The sequence below is a fragment of the Emydura macquarii genome, unplaced genomic scaffold (genome assembly GCF_026122565.2).
Source record: "Emydura macquarii macquarii isolate MOO-44397 ecotype Brisbane River unplaced genomic scaffold, CSIRO-AGI_Emac_v2 contig_3390, whole genome shotgun sequence".
NCBI lineage: Eukaryota > Metazoa > Chordata > Testudines > Chelidae > Emydura > Emydura macquarii.
Window position 1 is genome coordinate 8,756,526 of NW_027133527.1, and position 17,453 is coordinate 8,773,978.

A 17,453-nucleotide genomic window follows, 5' to 3' on the forward strand; every position below is an offset into this window, starting at 1 on the left:
CTGGCTGGGCACCCATCTCTGAAGGCAGCACCACATCAGCAGCAGCACAGAAGTAAGGGTGGCAGCAGACTTAGTGTCCCATTGCCACCCTTATTTCTGTGCTGCTGTTGCCACTTGAGGGCTGATAGCTGGAGTTCCACCACCTCCAGGTGAGAAATTGGGCAGGAAGGGCAAGGAGACCCTGAGCCCAGGCTGCCTGCTGGTGAGGGAATGGGGAGCATGCTGGCTGTCAGCCCTGGCAGCAGGGCTCTGACTGTCCCTTTTATCCCCGCCCCTGGGTGTGCACGACCCTTCTGCATTAGCCCAGCCACCTGGGGCTGTCAGCCAGAGCTCTTTTTTTTTTTTTTTTTTTTTTAAAGCACATGGATTTCTGGGGGACACATTAAATACATAGATAAAAATATTCTAATTTACTCTCACTGCAAATGGAAAAAAATCATTTAATATTAGTCTTTTTTTCCTTTTAAAAGATTGAACAATCCATTCCTACCACAGACAAACAGACTTCTTCCAAAGATGGCACCTTCCCCAACCTCAGGTGTGTGCAAACATCAGTTGTTATGTGTGTAGTTAATACCATTTTTGTGGTTCTCATCTCTAAAGGAATCTGCCATGTGTGCATGTAATTTTTTATTGCAGTTGTCTAATGGTAAGATAGACTTTGGCAGAAGCACTTGTCACATTATAATATCTACATGATTAGTCCATGTTCTTTAATCCAATCATGAAAATGCCTCTGCCCTTATGGAAGAATTTCTTTTCTGAATTCCACAGATATTGGCATTCCAGGAGATGCTACCAGTTAATACTTATCACTTATATAGCACTTAACAGTCAAAATAGTTTACCTGTGTGAGTCTCTCTGTGTCTCAATTCCTAATCTCTAAAATGGGGATAATGCTTCCTTACACAGGGTGTTCGAAGGATAATACATTAAAGATTGAGGCACTAAGATACTGTGGAAATGAGGGCAAAATAAGTACCTTTGTTAGGTTTCTTGGATGCCCATTGTCTTGTGCTCTGTAGAATGTTAAATCTGCAACATGTTCATATGCAATTCTATGATCATTATAACTGTTTAAATTTAATCAGCCCATTATCGTTTTTGAAAGTCATTTCATTTTATTTTCAGGTCCTGCACATCTCTTTAGGCTTGCTGGCAAGTGTTTCAGTTTTGTGGAATCTACGTGAGTAACTGGTTCAGGTGCCTGACTTTATTTTTAGGATTGGAGGTGATATAGGCCTTCTTTTTATTTTTTTTTAAATTTGAAACATTTTGTTTCTTTAGGTACAAATACGAGTTCTGTCCTTTCCATAATGTCACTCAGCATGAGCAGACCTTTCGGTGGAATGCCTACAGTGGGATTTTAGGGTGAGAAGATCCAGACTTTTCTTTTTACTTTAGTTTGAGTAGCTCTCTTCGTAGAGCTCTTGAAATCAGCACTTTTTAAAATTAGCTATAGTTACATTACCTCAGAAATAAGATAATCTTGGCATTAAATCCAAACACTGTTCCCTAAACCAGTGGCTCTCAACCTTTCCAGACTACTGTACCCCTTTCAGGGTCGGATTTGTCTTGTTTACTTGAAGTTTCACTTCACTTCACTTAAAAACTGCCTGCTTACAAAATCAGACATAAAAATAAGCGTCACAGCACACTGTTACTGAAATATTGCATACTTTCTCATTTTTTACCATATAATTATAAAGTAAATCAATTGGAATATAAATATTGTACTTGCATTTTAGTATACAGAGCAGTATAAACAAATCACTGTCTGTAATGAAATTTTAATTTGTACTGACTTTGCTAGTGCTTTTTATGTAGCCTGTTGTGTAAAACTAAGCAAATATCTAGATGAGTTGATGAACCCCCTGGAAGACTTCTGCATACCCCTAGGAATTCACATACCTCTGGTTGAGAACCACTGCCCTAAACTGCTTTCAATTACACCAGTGCCACCACCCTGTAGAAGCTGCTGAGGTTGTAAGGGTGTAACTCAGGGCACAATTTGTGTGAAAGTGCTGCAAAATATATCTTGTTAAACCTGTTCTAATTGCCAAGTCATGGACTTCTAGTAAATTAGGCTCCTTGACCATTTATTTTAATAATTAATAAGTTCTTGTTTGATTATGACATTTTATTCTTGAGACTTAATTTAAGAATACGTAAAAGCTCTATCTAGTTGCTGCTGTTCTCGTTACTTTACAACTCATGATGAAAATACAGTTTTAGTGGCTATTACTTTAAATTTCAAAAACTTCATGTTATCTAAGCCATGAGGATCCAGAATTTGGAAGGCTTTGTTGGTCTATATCGAGGGTAAAACATGAGAGAGGTCTTTAAAGGTAAGTATTCTTTCTAACAATCCTCTTCCCATTTCTGGATCACGTGTAGTATTACATCAATTACTTGATCTCCAAGGATGGGAATTATGGCTTGTTTTTTCCATATATCAGAAAGGAAACTTTTTTGTGCATGCTGTAATCAGTGCTATCTTTATTTGTTGCTTGTTGCTTAGCTACTGTGGGATAGGTGCTTTAGAAATGTTTGAGAGATTTATTTCAGGAGTTAACAAAGCCAGGTTCTTTCTCCAATCAAGGACCTTGTTTCAGTTAATCAGAAATGAATAACTGATGTTCCAAGAGGAAGGATGTGTTCCTGTTTCAGTTTCACTTTAAAATGTTTATACATCCTGACAGATAATGGATGGATTAACTTAATTTTTTTAAAGGATTTCTCAGACTGAGAAACAAAATTGAGGATTTTATGTATTTGACAATGAAAGTTATTGAGTATTTTTAAAGTGTGTGATTATTCTTTCTACTTAAATTAGATAATTCCACAAATTTAGTGTCTAGTCCCTCGGGTTGTTCTGCAAATGCCTTCGAACTCTAGGATAAAGAGAATCAGTGTCTTGGAGATCACAATGCACCCTGAGTTGGGTGCCACATCCTAAAAGCCAAGACTTTGCATTATCATATTTAATTTTTTTGCATTTGTGATCTCCAATAGTTTGATAGGCACCTTACAGATTATATATGTTTGAAGATAAAGTTCCTGCCTCAGAGAGTTTACAGTTTAAATAGACTACATACACACAAAAGGAAAACTACTTAAACTTTCAATCACTTTGCCTTTCATAAAGTTCTGGTTTGTTAGCCCCATATTTTTGGATGGTTCTAATTCCATGTATTTTTTCAGTAAATTAAGGGAAAAGAGTGAATGGGGCAGGCTGAGGTTTGTGGGTTACTGCCTCCTTTTACCGTGTTTTTACATTTTCAAAGAGCTGTACAAATGTTATTATCAAGGCACCTCTTTGAAGCCTTAAGTATTTATCCCCATTTTAGAGGTGGGAAACAGAAGAATGGAAGTGTGATGCTCGCAGCACTCACCACCAGACTGGCACCTCCTGCTGGTGGTCTGGGAATTAGCTCATCTTCTTCCAGACTCAGCCCTCCGGCCAAATCACAACTCATGTTCCACCCTCCAGGGGGATTCAACAGTCCCGGCTCTGCCACTTACTTCAGTGACTGCTGCAATCCACCACCACTCTACTAGCAGTCTGTGGGGAAGCGGGGAGGGTCCTGGGTCTGCTCACTTCTCCAGACCCTAGCCCAGGGCCCCTGTGTGCAGCAGCCTTGCACCGCCTCTTCCCCCAACTCCTTAAGAGACTTCCCTGGACCACTTCCCCACAGCCCCAGTACCTCTTCTGCCCTTGAATCAGGGCCTCCGGCTCACGCAGAGCCCCAGCAGTCAGCCACTGCTCTGTCCAGGGTGCTGCCTTCCTTTAGTCTGCAGGGCAGCCAGCCTTCCCTCCCTGAGCTCCTGGGAGTGACTCAGTCTGCTCTGCTTACTACTCCATTTTATACTGGGCTTCTAGGCCCTGACTGGCTATCCGGCAGCCAGTTGGCTGCCACTCCAAGGGCCCTCTTAACCCCTTCCTAGCTAGAGTGGGGCAGACACCCCACTACAGGAGGTGAAATGACTTTTCTAATGACCCTCATGGTGGCTGTTGTAAAGGCAGGCCAGCACATCTCCTCTTCCCAGATGCCGAGGAAGTCCATAATCTCAGCAGGGCTCTATGTGGATGCAAGAGGCATGGTTGCAATAATAAGTGTTAAAATACTGATGTATGCAGCTCCAGAAGTTTGCAATTGCAAAGGGGGTGATCCTGGCTATGCACCAGCATTTAAATGGGGCGGTCACATCCAGCTAAAATGACTCCCGCCAGAGTGATACAGGGCATATAGGTAAACAAACAGTTTGGTCCTGGTGTGGTGTGATGGGGTACAGTGTGGTATAGTAACTGGAGGACTGCCAAGTCATTGAAAAATACAGATGCATCCACACACACTTTTTTCTGCACTAATTCATTCTGAAATGAACTTAATCCGTTTTCAAAATGGATTATCCAATTTGCAATAATTGGTCATTTTTTAAAGAGAAGAAGTGTGTTGTATGGACCCAGGGCATTTTAATTAAAAACGAACAAAAGTTAGTGTGAAAAAACCTTGGGCAGGCAAGTTCTAAGGCTACCCTCTGAGTCAGGATTCAATCCTAGTTCCCAATCTGGGTTGACTGTGAGACTACAGTGCCACCCTTGTGAATATGACGGGAGTCTAAATTAGCTGTTACCACAGATCGAGAAAGAGATCTTAGTCGTGGATAATTTTCTGAAAAAATCCACTCAGTGTGCAATGGCAGTCAAAAAAGCTAACAGAGTTTTGGGAATCATTAGGAAAGGGATCGAAAATAAGACAGAAAATATCATATTGTCACCATATACATCCATGGTACGCCCACACCTTGACTACTCTGTGCAGATCTGGCCGCCCCATCTCAAAAAAGCTGTATTGGAATTGGAAAAGATACAGAAAAGGGCAACAAAAATGATTAGGGATATGGAAAAGCTTCCATATGAGGAGAGATTAATAAGCCTGAGACTTTTTAGTTTGGAAAAGAGATGACTAAGGGGGGGTATGATAGAGGTCTATGAAGTCATGACTGGTGTGGTGAAAGTGAATAAGGAAGTGTTATTTACTCCTCATAATGCAAAAACTAAGGGTCACCAAATGAAATTAATAGACATCAGGTTTAAAATGAACAAAAGGAAGTATTTCTTCACACAACACACAGTCAACCGGTGGACCTCTAACAGAGGATGTGGTGAAGGCCAAGATTATAATGGGGTTCAAAAAAGGACTAGATAAGTTCATGGAGGATAGGTCCATCAATGGCTATTAGCCAGGATAGGCAGTGATTGCTGTTTGCCAGAGGCTGGGAAAGGCTGACGGGATGGATCACTTGATGATCACCTGTTCTGTTCATTCCCTCTGAAGCACCTGGTATTGGCCACTGTTGGAAGACAGAATAGTGGGCTAGATGGACCATTGGTCTGACCCAATATGGCTGTTCTTATGTTCTTAATATCATGAGTTTTATGGTCCAACAGGGAATATTTCATTTTATGTTGGAATAGGTCACTTTCCAGAAATATATTTTTAATAAATGCTTTTCTTCACTGACAATTTTTGAAAAATATTCTTGTTTCACCCACCTGCTGACATACTTAGTTGGATTTATTCTGTATGCTGAGCAACTGAGAAGATTAGAGTTTGGACTGGAGTCTCTTTCAATCAAATTATTGATGACAAACTTTTCAATTTTGTTTGGTTAAGAAAGTGTGGAAATCGTTTTGAGACTCATGTCAGAATAACCATAGTGCTCAGCAACTACTGTGATGGAGATATGATAAGTAATTAGAGAACTCCACTGTGGTTAAAAGGTAATTAACCTGTGATGGGGCAGATCTGGGCAGTAAGAGAAGGAGATATTAAAGGACTTTCAAAAAATGGATAAAGTAAATTTTAATAGTGTTAGAGTGCTTCTGTTTTTCTTACTGAGTTTTTAAATTTTCTCTCCAAAAGTATAAAACAAGATTTTTGAGTTGTTCTTTTTTCCCAGAATCTGGCATGAATGGGAAATTTATAACAACACATTTGTTGGCATGTGGATGAGAGAAGGGGATTCATGTGAAACCAAGAACAGAGAGACCAAGGTACAGTAATGAATCATCCTGATGCAATTAATAAAGCTGGCATGTTTGTACCAATTTAAACTATTAAAGCCATTAATATACTGTAACACTGAAACTTAGGTGGGACTTTACAATCTGAGATCTTCCTGCTCTGAAGAGTTCATGGTTTAGAACATGATGTAGAAAAATGCAAGACAAGATATGGGACAGCAGATAGAAGGGGAACTAAATCCCAGGATAAAAAGCTGCTGATGTTTTTACTTGCACCAGTCTGTAGACTTTAACTCTTTTTATTCATGCAAAATGGGATGTTCTGGTATTACTATCCTCACTAGAGACAAATGCTCTGTAACTTTTGCTATTGCTGGTCATTGCTACATAAGAGGAAGAGAAACAAAAGTTACTTGAGGGATTGGAGTTGCCAGCCATCACTGGATGACACACATCCAGGGTTCAAGGGAGAGAGAACTAGGTATTAAACAGTACTTGGAGAGGACAAGGAAACCAACTGACAGAGAAACTTGCATGGGAAAAGTAGAGGGCCAGGTGACAAGAAGCATGTGCAGGGGACAGAGGAGCAGAAGAGATGTGGGCAGAAGGGATGGGAGGTGAAATGAAGAGCAAAAGGAGATAGTGTAATTAGCTTTTGTCAAAAAGATAAAACTATTAAAACAGTTAAAATTCATGATTCTTACATGTGAGCAGTTGCTGTAGCTGAAAAGGGATGTTACATGATTGTGAATGGGGAGGAGGTGTCCACAAGACTCTGTAAAGATGTGGTCCACATAGGGTGACCAGATGTCCCGATATTCGGAGCTTTTTCTTATATATGTGCCTATTACCCCCCACTCTGTCCTGATTTTTCACACTTGCTATTTGGTCACCGTAAAAATCTGAGAACTCCTGCCTTAGACCTCTCTTCTCCCCTTGTTAAAATAATGTTTGCACTTCTCTAAGTCCTTCCATTTGAAGATGTTAAGGAGCTTTACAGAATTAAGACGCTCATTCCTCTGTGACACAAGACAATAGCTAATGCTATTGGTTTTATGTGGAAGGCACTTAGATACTACAGTGATGGGTGGCAGTATAAAACCTTAAGATAGATAGATTGATCAATGGGAAAGTGAGGCAGGGAGTGAAGTGACTTGGCCAAGATCACAAAAGAATCCTATTGGAGAGCCAGCAGTAGAAACAGTCTCTGACTTTCCATGCACTGTCTTGCTGTGACAAAGTGCTAGGAGCCTAGAGTTGACCCAGTACTCTGTCCCTACGGTATATTCCCCCCTGGAGTGGATTTAATTGGAGGGATGGGTGCTTAATGGTTTAATTAGGCAGTTGGCTGACAGTCAACCTGTCAGCTGGCAACAGTTAAGAGGACAAGAAGGAAGTGCAAGGGGAGTGGCTAGGTTGGGATTAAGGGAGGCAGGATCTCAGGATGAGGAGATTTGTCCCTCTCCTCCCCTGGATAGTGGGCTGAAGGGAAAGTTTACTTCCCGTTATATGTTGCTTCACAAGGCTGTACTAGTGAAAGGGACTCAGTAAATAACACACTGGTGCTTATAAACGTAAAGCGTCCAGCTTGTGTGTGTTGATCCAAGAGGCAGAGAAAGGAGCCTGTTATGATTCCCATAAGAGCATCTTTTCCTCCTGTAGCCACTGAAGGTATAATTTGCCTTCTAGTATTGCATGATTTCTAATATAAAGAATTTAAATCCTCCTTGGGCTTTTGCTTGTAAAAGGTCATGAAACATGAAAGTTGAAAATCTAAAGGTCATATTGAGCATCTACAATCCAGGGCAGATCAATATTGTTCTCTGAAAAAATTAAAGGACATAAGAGCCTGGTGTTCAGTGCTTTTTACTTTGTACTGCTGTTTAGGAGAGTTGGATGCAATATTTCACTCTTCATAGAATGGTGGTCCTTCAGAGGTGGGAGCATGTATCACTTAAGAGCAAATGCACCAGCTGAGTGATGCTGATAGGCTCTGAAGGGCATCTCATTTAGTGTCTCTTTGTTGGAAGTTGTGATGACTTGGGTGGGGTAAAAGGGACATGGGTGGAAGAACCACTTCCCATTGGGAAAGGAACAAGTTTATTACATATTTTAAAATAACTTAATTTGAAAAAGATTTAACTAGCGTTTGTGACCTTTCTTCTACACTTGGTATAATGATGGCAGCACTGATTGAGCCTGCTGACTCCAGCACTTGCTGGAATGCATCTATACTTCTGATAAAATGGGAGGTTAGTGATGTATGTTGGTTCTGTTCAACATGGAACTAGTAACTATATTGTGTGTTTAACCTGTTTCCTCTCATCCTTCTTTTTCTGCTCTTTAGGTTCTTCTTCTTTGTGGAAAAAACAATAAGTTGGCTCATGTGTCAGAGCCAAGTACTTGTGTTTACTCTCTAACATTTGAGACTCCTCTTGCTTGCCATCCCCATTCTCTTTTAGGTAGGTAGGATAAAAAGGTCTGTGAATTTGTGAGTGGCAGGTGGCATCTTACCCAAACCTATATGTTTAGATTTCTGGTTTGTTAGTTTGTATCACTATGTCAATGAGAAGTAAATGTAACATTGTTTATTACAAGCATATCTAAAGTACCCATCACTATAATAATCGGGTGCTTTTATTGGTTTAGCTTGCAAAGCTCCTACACTCATCTGACTGGCATTTCTCTGTCTGTCTGTCTGTAATGGGATAACTTTGGAACACTGCATCCAGTTAATTCCAAAATTTTAGGGAATGTTCTAGGCATCAATTGTCAGAACCCTATTTGAGCTTGGGAAAGAGCAGAAAACCATAAGGGGGAGAGAATGGGGAACAAAGGAGCCCCTGACAGCTCTTTAGCCACAGCCTCTAGCATCTCTGCAATTATCTGTGAATCACAGAACTAGTTCATAGTTCACAAACACTTTCCAGCATAAAAATATCTCAGCTTATTCTCCCAAATAGTGTAACATATTGACATGCTGAATGACTTGTCTTCTGGACAGAAAAATAACGATGGGGTGGGGGGAGGGAAATGGACAGGCCTGGGAGGGCAGAGAGAAGTGCACACAGCTGCTGGAATGCTAGGGGAAAATGAGGGACCCTGGTTTGGAGGGAGAGAAGAAAGGACCACACAGATCCCCTGGTGAGTGTGTGTGTGGAGATTGGAGGATCCTAGTATGGGGGAGGGAGGATTGGGAGGGCACAGAATCCTTGCTGGGGAAAGATTGAGGGACCCAGGGAAGGTGGGGAATAAGGGTGCACACAACCCCTAACTTGGGGAGCAGAATGAAGGACCCTGGAGAATTGGGACAGACACGGCCCCTAGCATGGAGGATTTGGAATGAAGGGCACACAGAATTTCAGGTGAGGGGGTTGATTGGAGGACCATAGTAGGAGGAATGGAGTATGGGGAAAAGGGGGAAATAGGATGCACACAGACCTGCTGGTATGGGGAGAGAATGAGGGACCCTTGTATGGGAGGGGAGGGAAATGGGGGGGACACAGACCCTTTCAGGGAAGAGATTGGAGTGAATTGCAGGGAGTCCCTGGAAAAAGAAGGGGATGGGATGGTGGGTATACAGGGAGCTTGTGATGGATGGAATGGAGGATTGCAAAGAGTCCCTGTGTGTGTGCGATAAGTTCAGCCTACACAAGCTACAAAGTGTGCAACTTCTTAGTAAATTTATTCATGTACAAAAAGTTCTGGCCCGGCTGGACCCTAGTTCTTGTCCTCACCACTTCCATCACAGCCTCCAGTTAGACAAGTCAGTGGATGCATTCATCAGTTTGGAAAAATGCCTGCATGAAGAGACATTTAATGAAATATTCCCTGAAGATAGCAAGAGTGAGGCTAAGCCCTATGAGGAGGTTACAGAAATAGTCAGGCCCCAGTCCATTTGGGGATTTGTAATTGAAGTCCAGCATCTTGAATTGGATTCATACTGTATAGGTCATAAATACTGGGTAATACATTGTCATTGCTATTCTCAGCTCAGCAAGTAGCTGCTGTGTGTTGTGCACTCCAGCTAGCCCATGGAATATGCCTCCATTTGCCCTTAATGGTCATTCTTAGATAAGATGTGTTTCAATAGTGTATAAGTGAGCAGGGTGCAATCAGGATTTCATCAAGCAGTGAAGGGTGCAGCCTTCTGGACAGCTGGAGCGTGAAGAAGGGACCTTGGTCACTGCTGTTGTCTGGGAGCATTAGACATCTAGGGCCTGCTCTCATTCCCATTTGGAATGAATGGCAACATTCCTATTGATTTAAATAGGATTGAGGAACAGGTCTCAGCTAGTGAATGTAGCAGTTTGCGGTTGCAGTGATGCGTGTTGAATTGAAGCATTACGCTGTTAAAACAAACATATAGCAGCACTAGGGTTACATTCAAATTTAAGGAAAATATAGTTGTTAATATTTATGATGGCTTTACTTTGCATTTTGCAGTTTATCCAACACTGACTGAAGCCCTACGAAGGAGGTGGGATGAAGCAGAGCAGTCTCTTTATGATGAGCTAATAACTGAACAGGTTTGCTGATCCATTCTGACTACTTGTTAAAGGCTATCACTTTCAGATTACTATGGCACTGGTCTGTTTTCTACAGTTCCAGCTCTTTTTAAGATAGATGCTTTTATCCTACTGTCAGCAAATAACTATTAGTGCTCTGCATGTAGCTTCAGTTTACAGGTAATCACAAAAACCTGTACAACGAATAGCCAATGCAAATTACAAACATCAGAATAGAATGGCTTTGTGTAATGTCTTTATTTTTCCAGGGATACAAAAAATTATTGAAGGAGATTTTTGAGGAAGCAGGACTTTTAAGAGCAACAGAAGAAAAGGAGATTGAGAAACAAAATAAAAAGTTAAAAAGTCTGGAATTTGAAAACGTGGAAAAATGCAATAAGGTACAGAAAGTAATTCTCAATACTTGTATAATAAATTTTACCAGCATGGAATTAATAACCTTCCTTCTACTATGTGATTGAGCCACTGGGCTCTCAGCTAAGCTGACTATCTGTTGTTAAGATTCACATAAAGTCTGCTCCCTGGATTATTGTTTGTTGCTTAAATAACAATCCATTTAAAAATAAATAGAAAAGGCAGAACTTATGTTAATGCTGAAAATTGGAAACAAACTGGCATTTTGAATGCCTCTTCAGGAAATGTTGGTGGGGTTGTATCTGGGAAGTAGTTTGGATACCTAGGTGATGTGCATCTTACTCTCATCAAGCGGGATCAGAATGGGAATAAGAAGCAGAAGGGAGTTTGTAGTGAAAGTAGAAGGTGGACCAGAGCCTTGTGACAGATGGGCACTTGATAATCATATAATATGTACAATAAGTCTTATGCTGAAACATTCAGGCTATTTTACAAACAAAAGGCCCGTCATATCATGCATGCTTTAAGTTCTCTCTGTGTGCACCTGTATCTATAACTACGTAGGTATATACACACACTCTGCAGCAGAATTTACAAGGCATGTTAGTACAAACCAAAGACAAGGATTAAGCACTAAAATTGAAGTGCAAAATATGTATGGAGAGGGTACATTCAGTCTAAAAGTTCATGTGCTATGGTTATACCCTCTGAAGTGCTGAGAGTCATTGACAGGGTATGGAAGGATAGTCACAGATTGCAGAGCAAGAAGGAAACCATTGTGGTCATCCAGTCTGACCTCATGCATAGCAAAGGCTATAGAATTTCATCCAGTAATTCCTGCATCAGGCCCAATAACCTATGGTTGAATTAAATCATATCTCTTAGAAAGATATACATGATGATGTAAAGCAATGGAGAATCCACCACATACCTTCTTGTGTTGGTCCAGTTTTATTAAAAATTGGCATGTTATTTTTGTTTTAATTTATCTAACCAGTGACTATTATTATGGGATTCCGGCCTTTCCTTATAGTTTAATGGGTATGAACATAGACTCATAAACTTTAAGGTCAGAAGGGACCGATATGATCATCTCATCTGACCTCTTGCACAACACACGCCACAGAACCTCACCCATCCACTCCTGTAATAGACCCCTAACCTATGACTGAGTTATTGAAGTCCTCAAATCATGGTTTAAAGACTTCAAGGTACAGAGAATCCACCAGCAAGTGACTCGTGCCCCATGCTAAAGAGGAAGGTGAAAAACCCTCAGGGCCTCTGCCAATCTGTCCTGGGAAAAAATCCCTTTCCGACCCCAAATATGGCGATCAGCTAAACCCTGACCATGTTGACAAGACCCAGCCCACCAGCCAGACACCCAAGAAAGAATTCTCTGTAGTGTCTTAGAACTCATCCCATCAAACATCCCTTCACAGGCCATTGGCATATTTACTGATAGTCGTCAAAGATCAGTTAATTGCCAAATTAGGGTGTCCCATCATACTATTCCCTCCATAAACTTATGAAGCTCAGCTTTGAAGCCAGCTAGGGATTTTTGCCCCTACTGCTCCCCTTGGAAGGCTATTCCAGAACTTCACTCCTCTGATGGTTAGAAACCTTCATCTAATTTCGAGCATTAACTTCCTGATGGCTAGTTAATATCCATTTGTTCTTGTGTCCACATTGCGCTGAACTTAAACAATTCCTCTCCCTCCCTGGTATTTATTCCGCTGATGCGTTTATATAGAGCAATCATATCTCCCCTCAACTTTCTTTTGGTTAGGCTAAACAAGCCAAGCTCTTTGAGTCTTTTCTCGTAAGGCAGGTTCTCCATTCCGCGGATCATCCTAGTAGCCCTTCTCTGCACCTGTTTCAGTTTGAATTAATCTTTCTTAAACATGGGGGACCAGAATTGCACACAATATTCCAAATGAGGTCTCACCAGCGCTTGTGTAACAGTACTAACACGTCCCTATCTCTACTGGAAATACCTTGTCTGATGCATCCTAGTACCACATTAGCTTTTTTCACAGCCATATCACATTGGTGGCTCATAGTCATCCTGTGATCAACCAATATGCCCAGGTCCTTCGCCTCCTCTGTCACTTCCAACTGATGCATCCCGAGCTTATAGCAAATATTCATGTTATTAGTCCCTAAAAGCATGAGTTTGCACTTTCCACTATTAAATTTCATCCTATTTTTATTACTCCAGATTACAAGGTAATCCATATCATCCTGTATGATATCCCGATCTGTGTCTGTATTGGCAATACCTCGCAACTTTGTGTCATCTGCAAACTTTATTAGCACATTCCCACTTTTTGTGCCAAGGTCTGTAATAAAAAGGTTAAAAAAGATTGGTCGCAAGACTGATCCCTGAGGAATTCCACTAGTAACCTGCCTCCAGCCTGACAATTCACCTTTCAGTATGACCCGTTGTAGTCTCTCCTTTAACCAGTTCCTTATCCACCTTTCAATTTCCATATCAATCCCGATCTTTTCCAATTTAATAATTTCCATGTGGAACCGTATCAAATGCGTTATTGAAATTTAGGTAAATTAGATCCACTGCATTCCCTTTGTCTAAAAAATCTGTTATCTTCTCGAAAAAGGAGATCAGGTTTGTCTGGCACAATCTACCTTTTGTAAAGCCATGTGGTATTTTTTCTCAGTTATTGTTAACCTCAATGTCCTTAACTACTTTCTCTTTTAAAATTTTTTCCAAGACCTTGCATACTACTGAGGTCAAACTAACAGGCCCGTAGTTACCCAGATCACTTTTTTTCCCTTTCTTAAAAATAGGAACTTGGTTAGCAAGTCTCCAGTCATACGGTACAGCCCATGGGTTTACAGATTCACTAAAAATCCTTGCCAATGGGCTTGCAATTTCATGTGCCAGTTCCTTTAATATTCTTGGATGGAGATTATCTGGGCCCTCTGATTTAGTCCCATTAAGATGTTCGAGTTTGGCTTTTACCTCAAATGTGGTAATTTCTACCTCCTTATCCTCATTCCCATTAGCCACCTGGCTACTATCCCCAAGTTCTTCATTAGCCTTTTAAAAAACTGAGGCAAAGTATTTGTTTAGATATTGGGCCATGCCTAGATTATCCTTAACCTTCTCCCCGTCCTCAGAGTTTAGTGGTCCCACTTCTTCTTTCTTTGTTTTCTTTCTATTTATATGGCTATAGAACCTTTTACTATTGGTTTTAATTCCCTTTGCAAGGTCCAACTCTACTTGGCTTTTGGCCTTTCTCACTTTATCCCTATATGTTCTGACCTCCACGAGGTAGCTTTCCTTGCTGATCCCTCCCATCTTCCATTCCTTGTAGGCTTTCTGCTTTCTCTTAATCATCTGTTTGAGATGCTTGCTCATCCATCTTGGTCTACAACACTTACCTATGAATTTTTCCCCTTCTTTGGGATGCAGGCTTCAGATAGTTCTTGCAACTTTGACTTGAAGTAATTCCAAGCCTCCTTCACCTTTAGATCCATGAGTTCTTCAGTCCAGTCCACTTACCCAACTAGTTCACTTAATTTTTTTAAGTTAGCCCTTTTGAAATCAAAGACCCTAGTTACAGATCTACTTTTGTTTATCCTTCCATTTAGTTTGAACTGAATTAACTCATGGTCGCTTGAACCAAGGTTGTCTCCTACAACCAGTTCTTCTATGAGGTCCTCACTACTCACCAATACCAAATCTAAAATGGCATCCCCTCTTGTTGGTTTGGTAACTATAGCTCTTCATTAAAGCTTCAGGAGTTAGGGAGTAGCCACAGGTCTTCAGAGATAAACCATATGCTGATGGGCTGTCAGGCAGCAACTTTGAGATGGAGACTAACCTTGGAGCAGGCTTTTGGAGGCACTTGGCAGTTGTGGGGCTATAAAAATCTAGTCAGTAGTCAGACCTGAGGTGTTTATGGGAAAGGAGTTCCTGGCCTGATTCCTAATCCCAGACTTCAGTTAAGGAACAGTTGGAACCAGATACTATGGGTAATATCTAGCAAAATGCAGGCTTTTTTATACAGCTGACAATATTTGTTCTTTGTCCATCTCTTTGGTAACCTTGTTCACAAGGTAAACAGCCTGTCTTTGAGAATGGTCAATGCCAAATGCTTCAGAGGGAGTGAACAGAACAGAGCCATTATCAAGTGATCCATCCTCTGTCATCCAGTTCCAGCATTCAGCAGTCCGAGGTTTAGGGACACCCGGAGTATGAAGCTGCATTCCTGACCATCTTGGCTAATAGCCATTGACGGACCAGTCCTTCATGAACTAACAATTCTTTTTTGAATCCAGTTATACTTTTGGTCTTCACAACATCCCCTGGCAACAAGTTCCACAGGTTGATTGTGTGTTGTGTGAAGAAATACTTCCTTTTATTTGTTTTAAAACTGCTGCCTATTAATTTCCTTAGGTGACCACTGGTTGTGTTATGTGACAGGATAGATAATACTTTTTATTCACTTTCTCCATACCATTCATGATTTTATAGATCTCTCATATCTTCCTTAGTTATTTCTTTTCCAAATTGAATAGTCCCAGTCTTTTTAATCTCGTCATAAGGAAGCTGTTCCATACCCCTAATCATTTTTGTTGCTCTTCTCTGTACCTTTTCCAATTCTAATATATCTTTTTTGAGATGCAGTGACCAGATCTGCATGCAGTATTCAAGATATGGGCATACCATGAATTTATAAAAAGGCAATGCGATATTTTCTGTCTTCTTATCCATACTTTTCCCAATGCTTCCTAACATTTTGTTAGTTCTTTTGACTCCTGCTGCACATTGAGCAGATGTTTTCAGAGAACTATCCACAATGACTCTAAGATCTCTTTCTTGAGTGGTAACAACTAATTTAGACCCCATCATTTTATATGTATATTTGATATTACATTTTCCAATGTGCATTATCTTGCATTTATCAATATGGAATTTCATCTGCCATTTTGTTACTCAGTCACCCAGTTTTGTGAGATCCCTTTGTAACTCTTCACAGTTTGCTTTGGATTTAACTATGAATTTTGTATCATCTGCAAATTTTGCCACCTCACTGTTTAACCTGTTGTCTAGATCATTTATGAATATGTTGAACAGCACTGGTCCCAATACAGATCCCTCGGGAACACCAGTATTTACTTCTCTCTATTTTGAATACTGATAATTTATTCCTATCCTTTGTTTCCTGTCTTTTTAAATAGTTACTGATCTATGAGAGGACCTTCCCTCTTATCCATGACTGTTTATTTTGCTTAAGAGCCTTTGGTAAGGGACCTTGTCAAAGGTTTTCTGGAAGTCCAAGAACACTATATCCACTGGACCATCCTTTTCCACAATTATCATGTTTGTTGACCCCTCAAAAAATCCTCACAGATTGGTGAGGCATGATTTCGCTTTACAAAAGCCATGTGGACTCTTCCCCCAACAAATCATGTTCATCTGTGTGTGTGATAATTCTATTCTTTACTATAGTTTCAATCAGTAAAGTTAAGCTTACTGGGCTGTAATTGCCAGGATTGCCTCTGGAACATTTTTTAAAAATTAGTGTCATGTTAGCTATCCTCCAGTCATCTAGTAAACCAAGATTCTTCTTCAAATGCTTGCTCATGTTGATTCCAAGTAGGTGTGTGCGCGCCACATGCACAGTCCATCAGAAAGTTTTCCCTTAGTGGTACCTCTAGGGTCAGCTCTGAAGCCCCCTGCAGTCGCATCGTCACGGTGCTGTATATAGGGCTCTGCCAACCCCCTGCCTCTTCAGTTCCTTCTTACCGCCTGTGATGGTCACTAGAACAACTATGTTCTCTTGCATTGCAAGTGCTTCCCCTGTGCCTTTGTCTCATTGAGAACCTGTAAATAGTTCAGAAATAGTTGTAGTTAGTGTAGTTTATGATAGAGCACTCCTGTTTTTCAGACAGTCTCTCTATTTTTTCTTCCTCTCCCCGCCCTGGGGATGGGGCATGCTAGGCTTCAAGCCTTGTGGGTCCTTCAAGAAGCCTATGCCCAGGGATGACCCACACTCTTCTTACCTCAAGTGCCTGGGAGAGTCACACCAGCAGGATCCTTGTAAGATCTGTAGAGGCTTCCACCCCAGGACCCAAAAAGAGCACAGCCAGAGACTGAAATTCCTACTTATGGAATCTGCCCTCTGTCCCATGGAGAGCCTGGCGGAACAGAGGCCAGGCACCTCAGCCTCAGTGAGGAGTGCACCAGCATTGGTGAGGGAGGTGCTGCTTCAGAAGGACTCTGCACCCAAAGAGCCATAGCACTGGCATGCTTCCCCAGCTCCGAAAGGCCTAGCACGTGGAGGGCAATGGCACCACTCCCACTCTCCAGTGCCGCATAAAAAGAAGAGAGCGGACCCAGGGCATTCACCAATGACGAAGTCCTCAGTACACAAGGAAGGGAGGAAAGTGCAACCTGTGCTGGGCCACTTGAGCCCCAAACCTGAAGAAAGAGCACCGTTGAGTCCGGTGCTCGTGGACTCCCTGCTGAGGAAGATCTGGGAGGAGGATTTGCAGCTCCTCTCCATAT

General features: G+C 41.2%; 1 protein-coding gene across 3 annotated transcripts in view; it reads left to right on the top strand.

Moving 5' to 3' along the window:
* Window positions 1-17,453, top strand: part of GNPTG (N-acetylglucosamine-1-phosphate transferase subunit gamma) — a 35,886-nt gene that overhangs the window by 10,509 nt on the left and 7,924 nt on the right. For all 3 annotated transcript variants that reach the window (XM_067534369.1, XM_067534367.1, XM_067534368.1), the window contains exons 3-9: window positions 471-538; window positions 1,133-1,187; window positions 1,289-1,372; window positions 5,969-6,062; window positions 8,380-8,494; window positions 10,479-10,561; window positions 10,810-10,941. In XM_067534369.1, coding sequence (XP_067390470.1) covers window positions 471-538; window positions 1,133-1,187; window positions 1,289-1,372; window positions 5,969-6,062; window positions 8,380-8,494; window positions 10,479-10,561; window positions 10,810-10,941 — 631 coding nt within the window. The remainder of the gene's footprint in view (window positions 1-470; window positions 539-1,132; window positions 1,188-1,288; window positions 1,373-5,968; window positions 6,063-8,379; window positions 8,495-10,478; window positions 10,562-10,809; window positions 10,942-17,453) is intronic.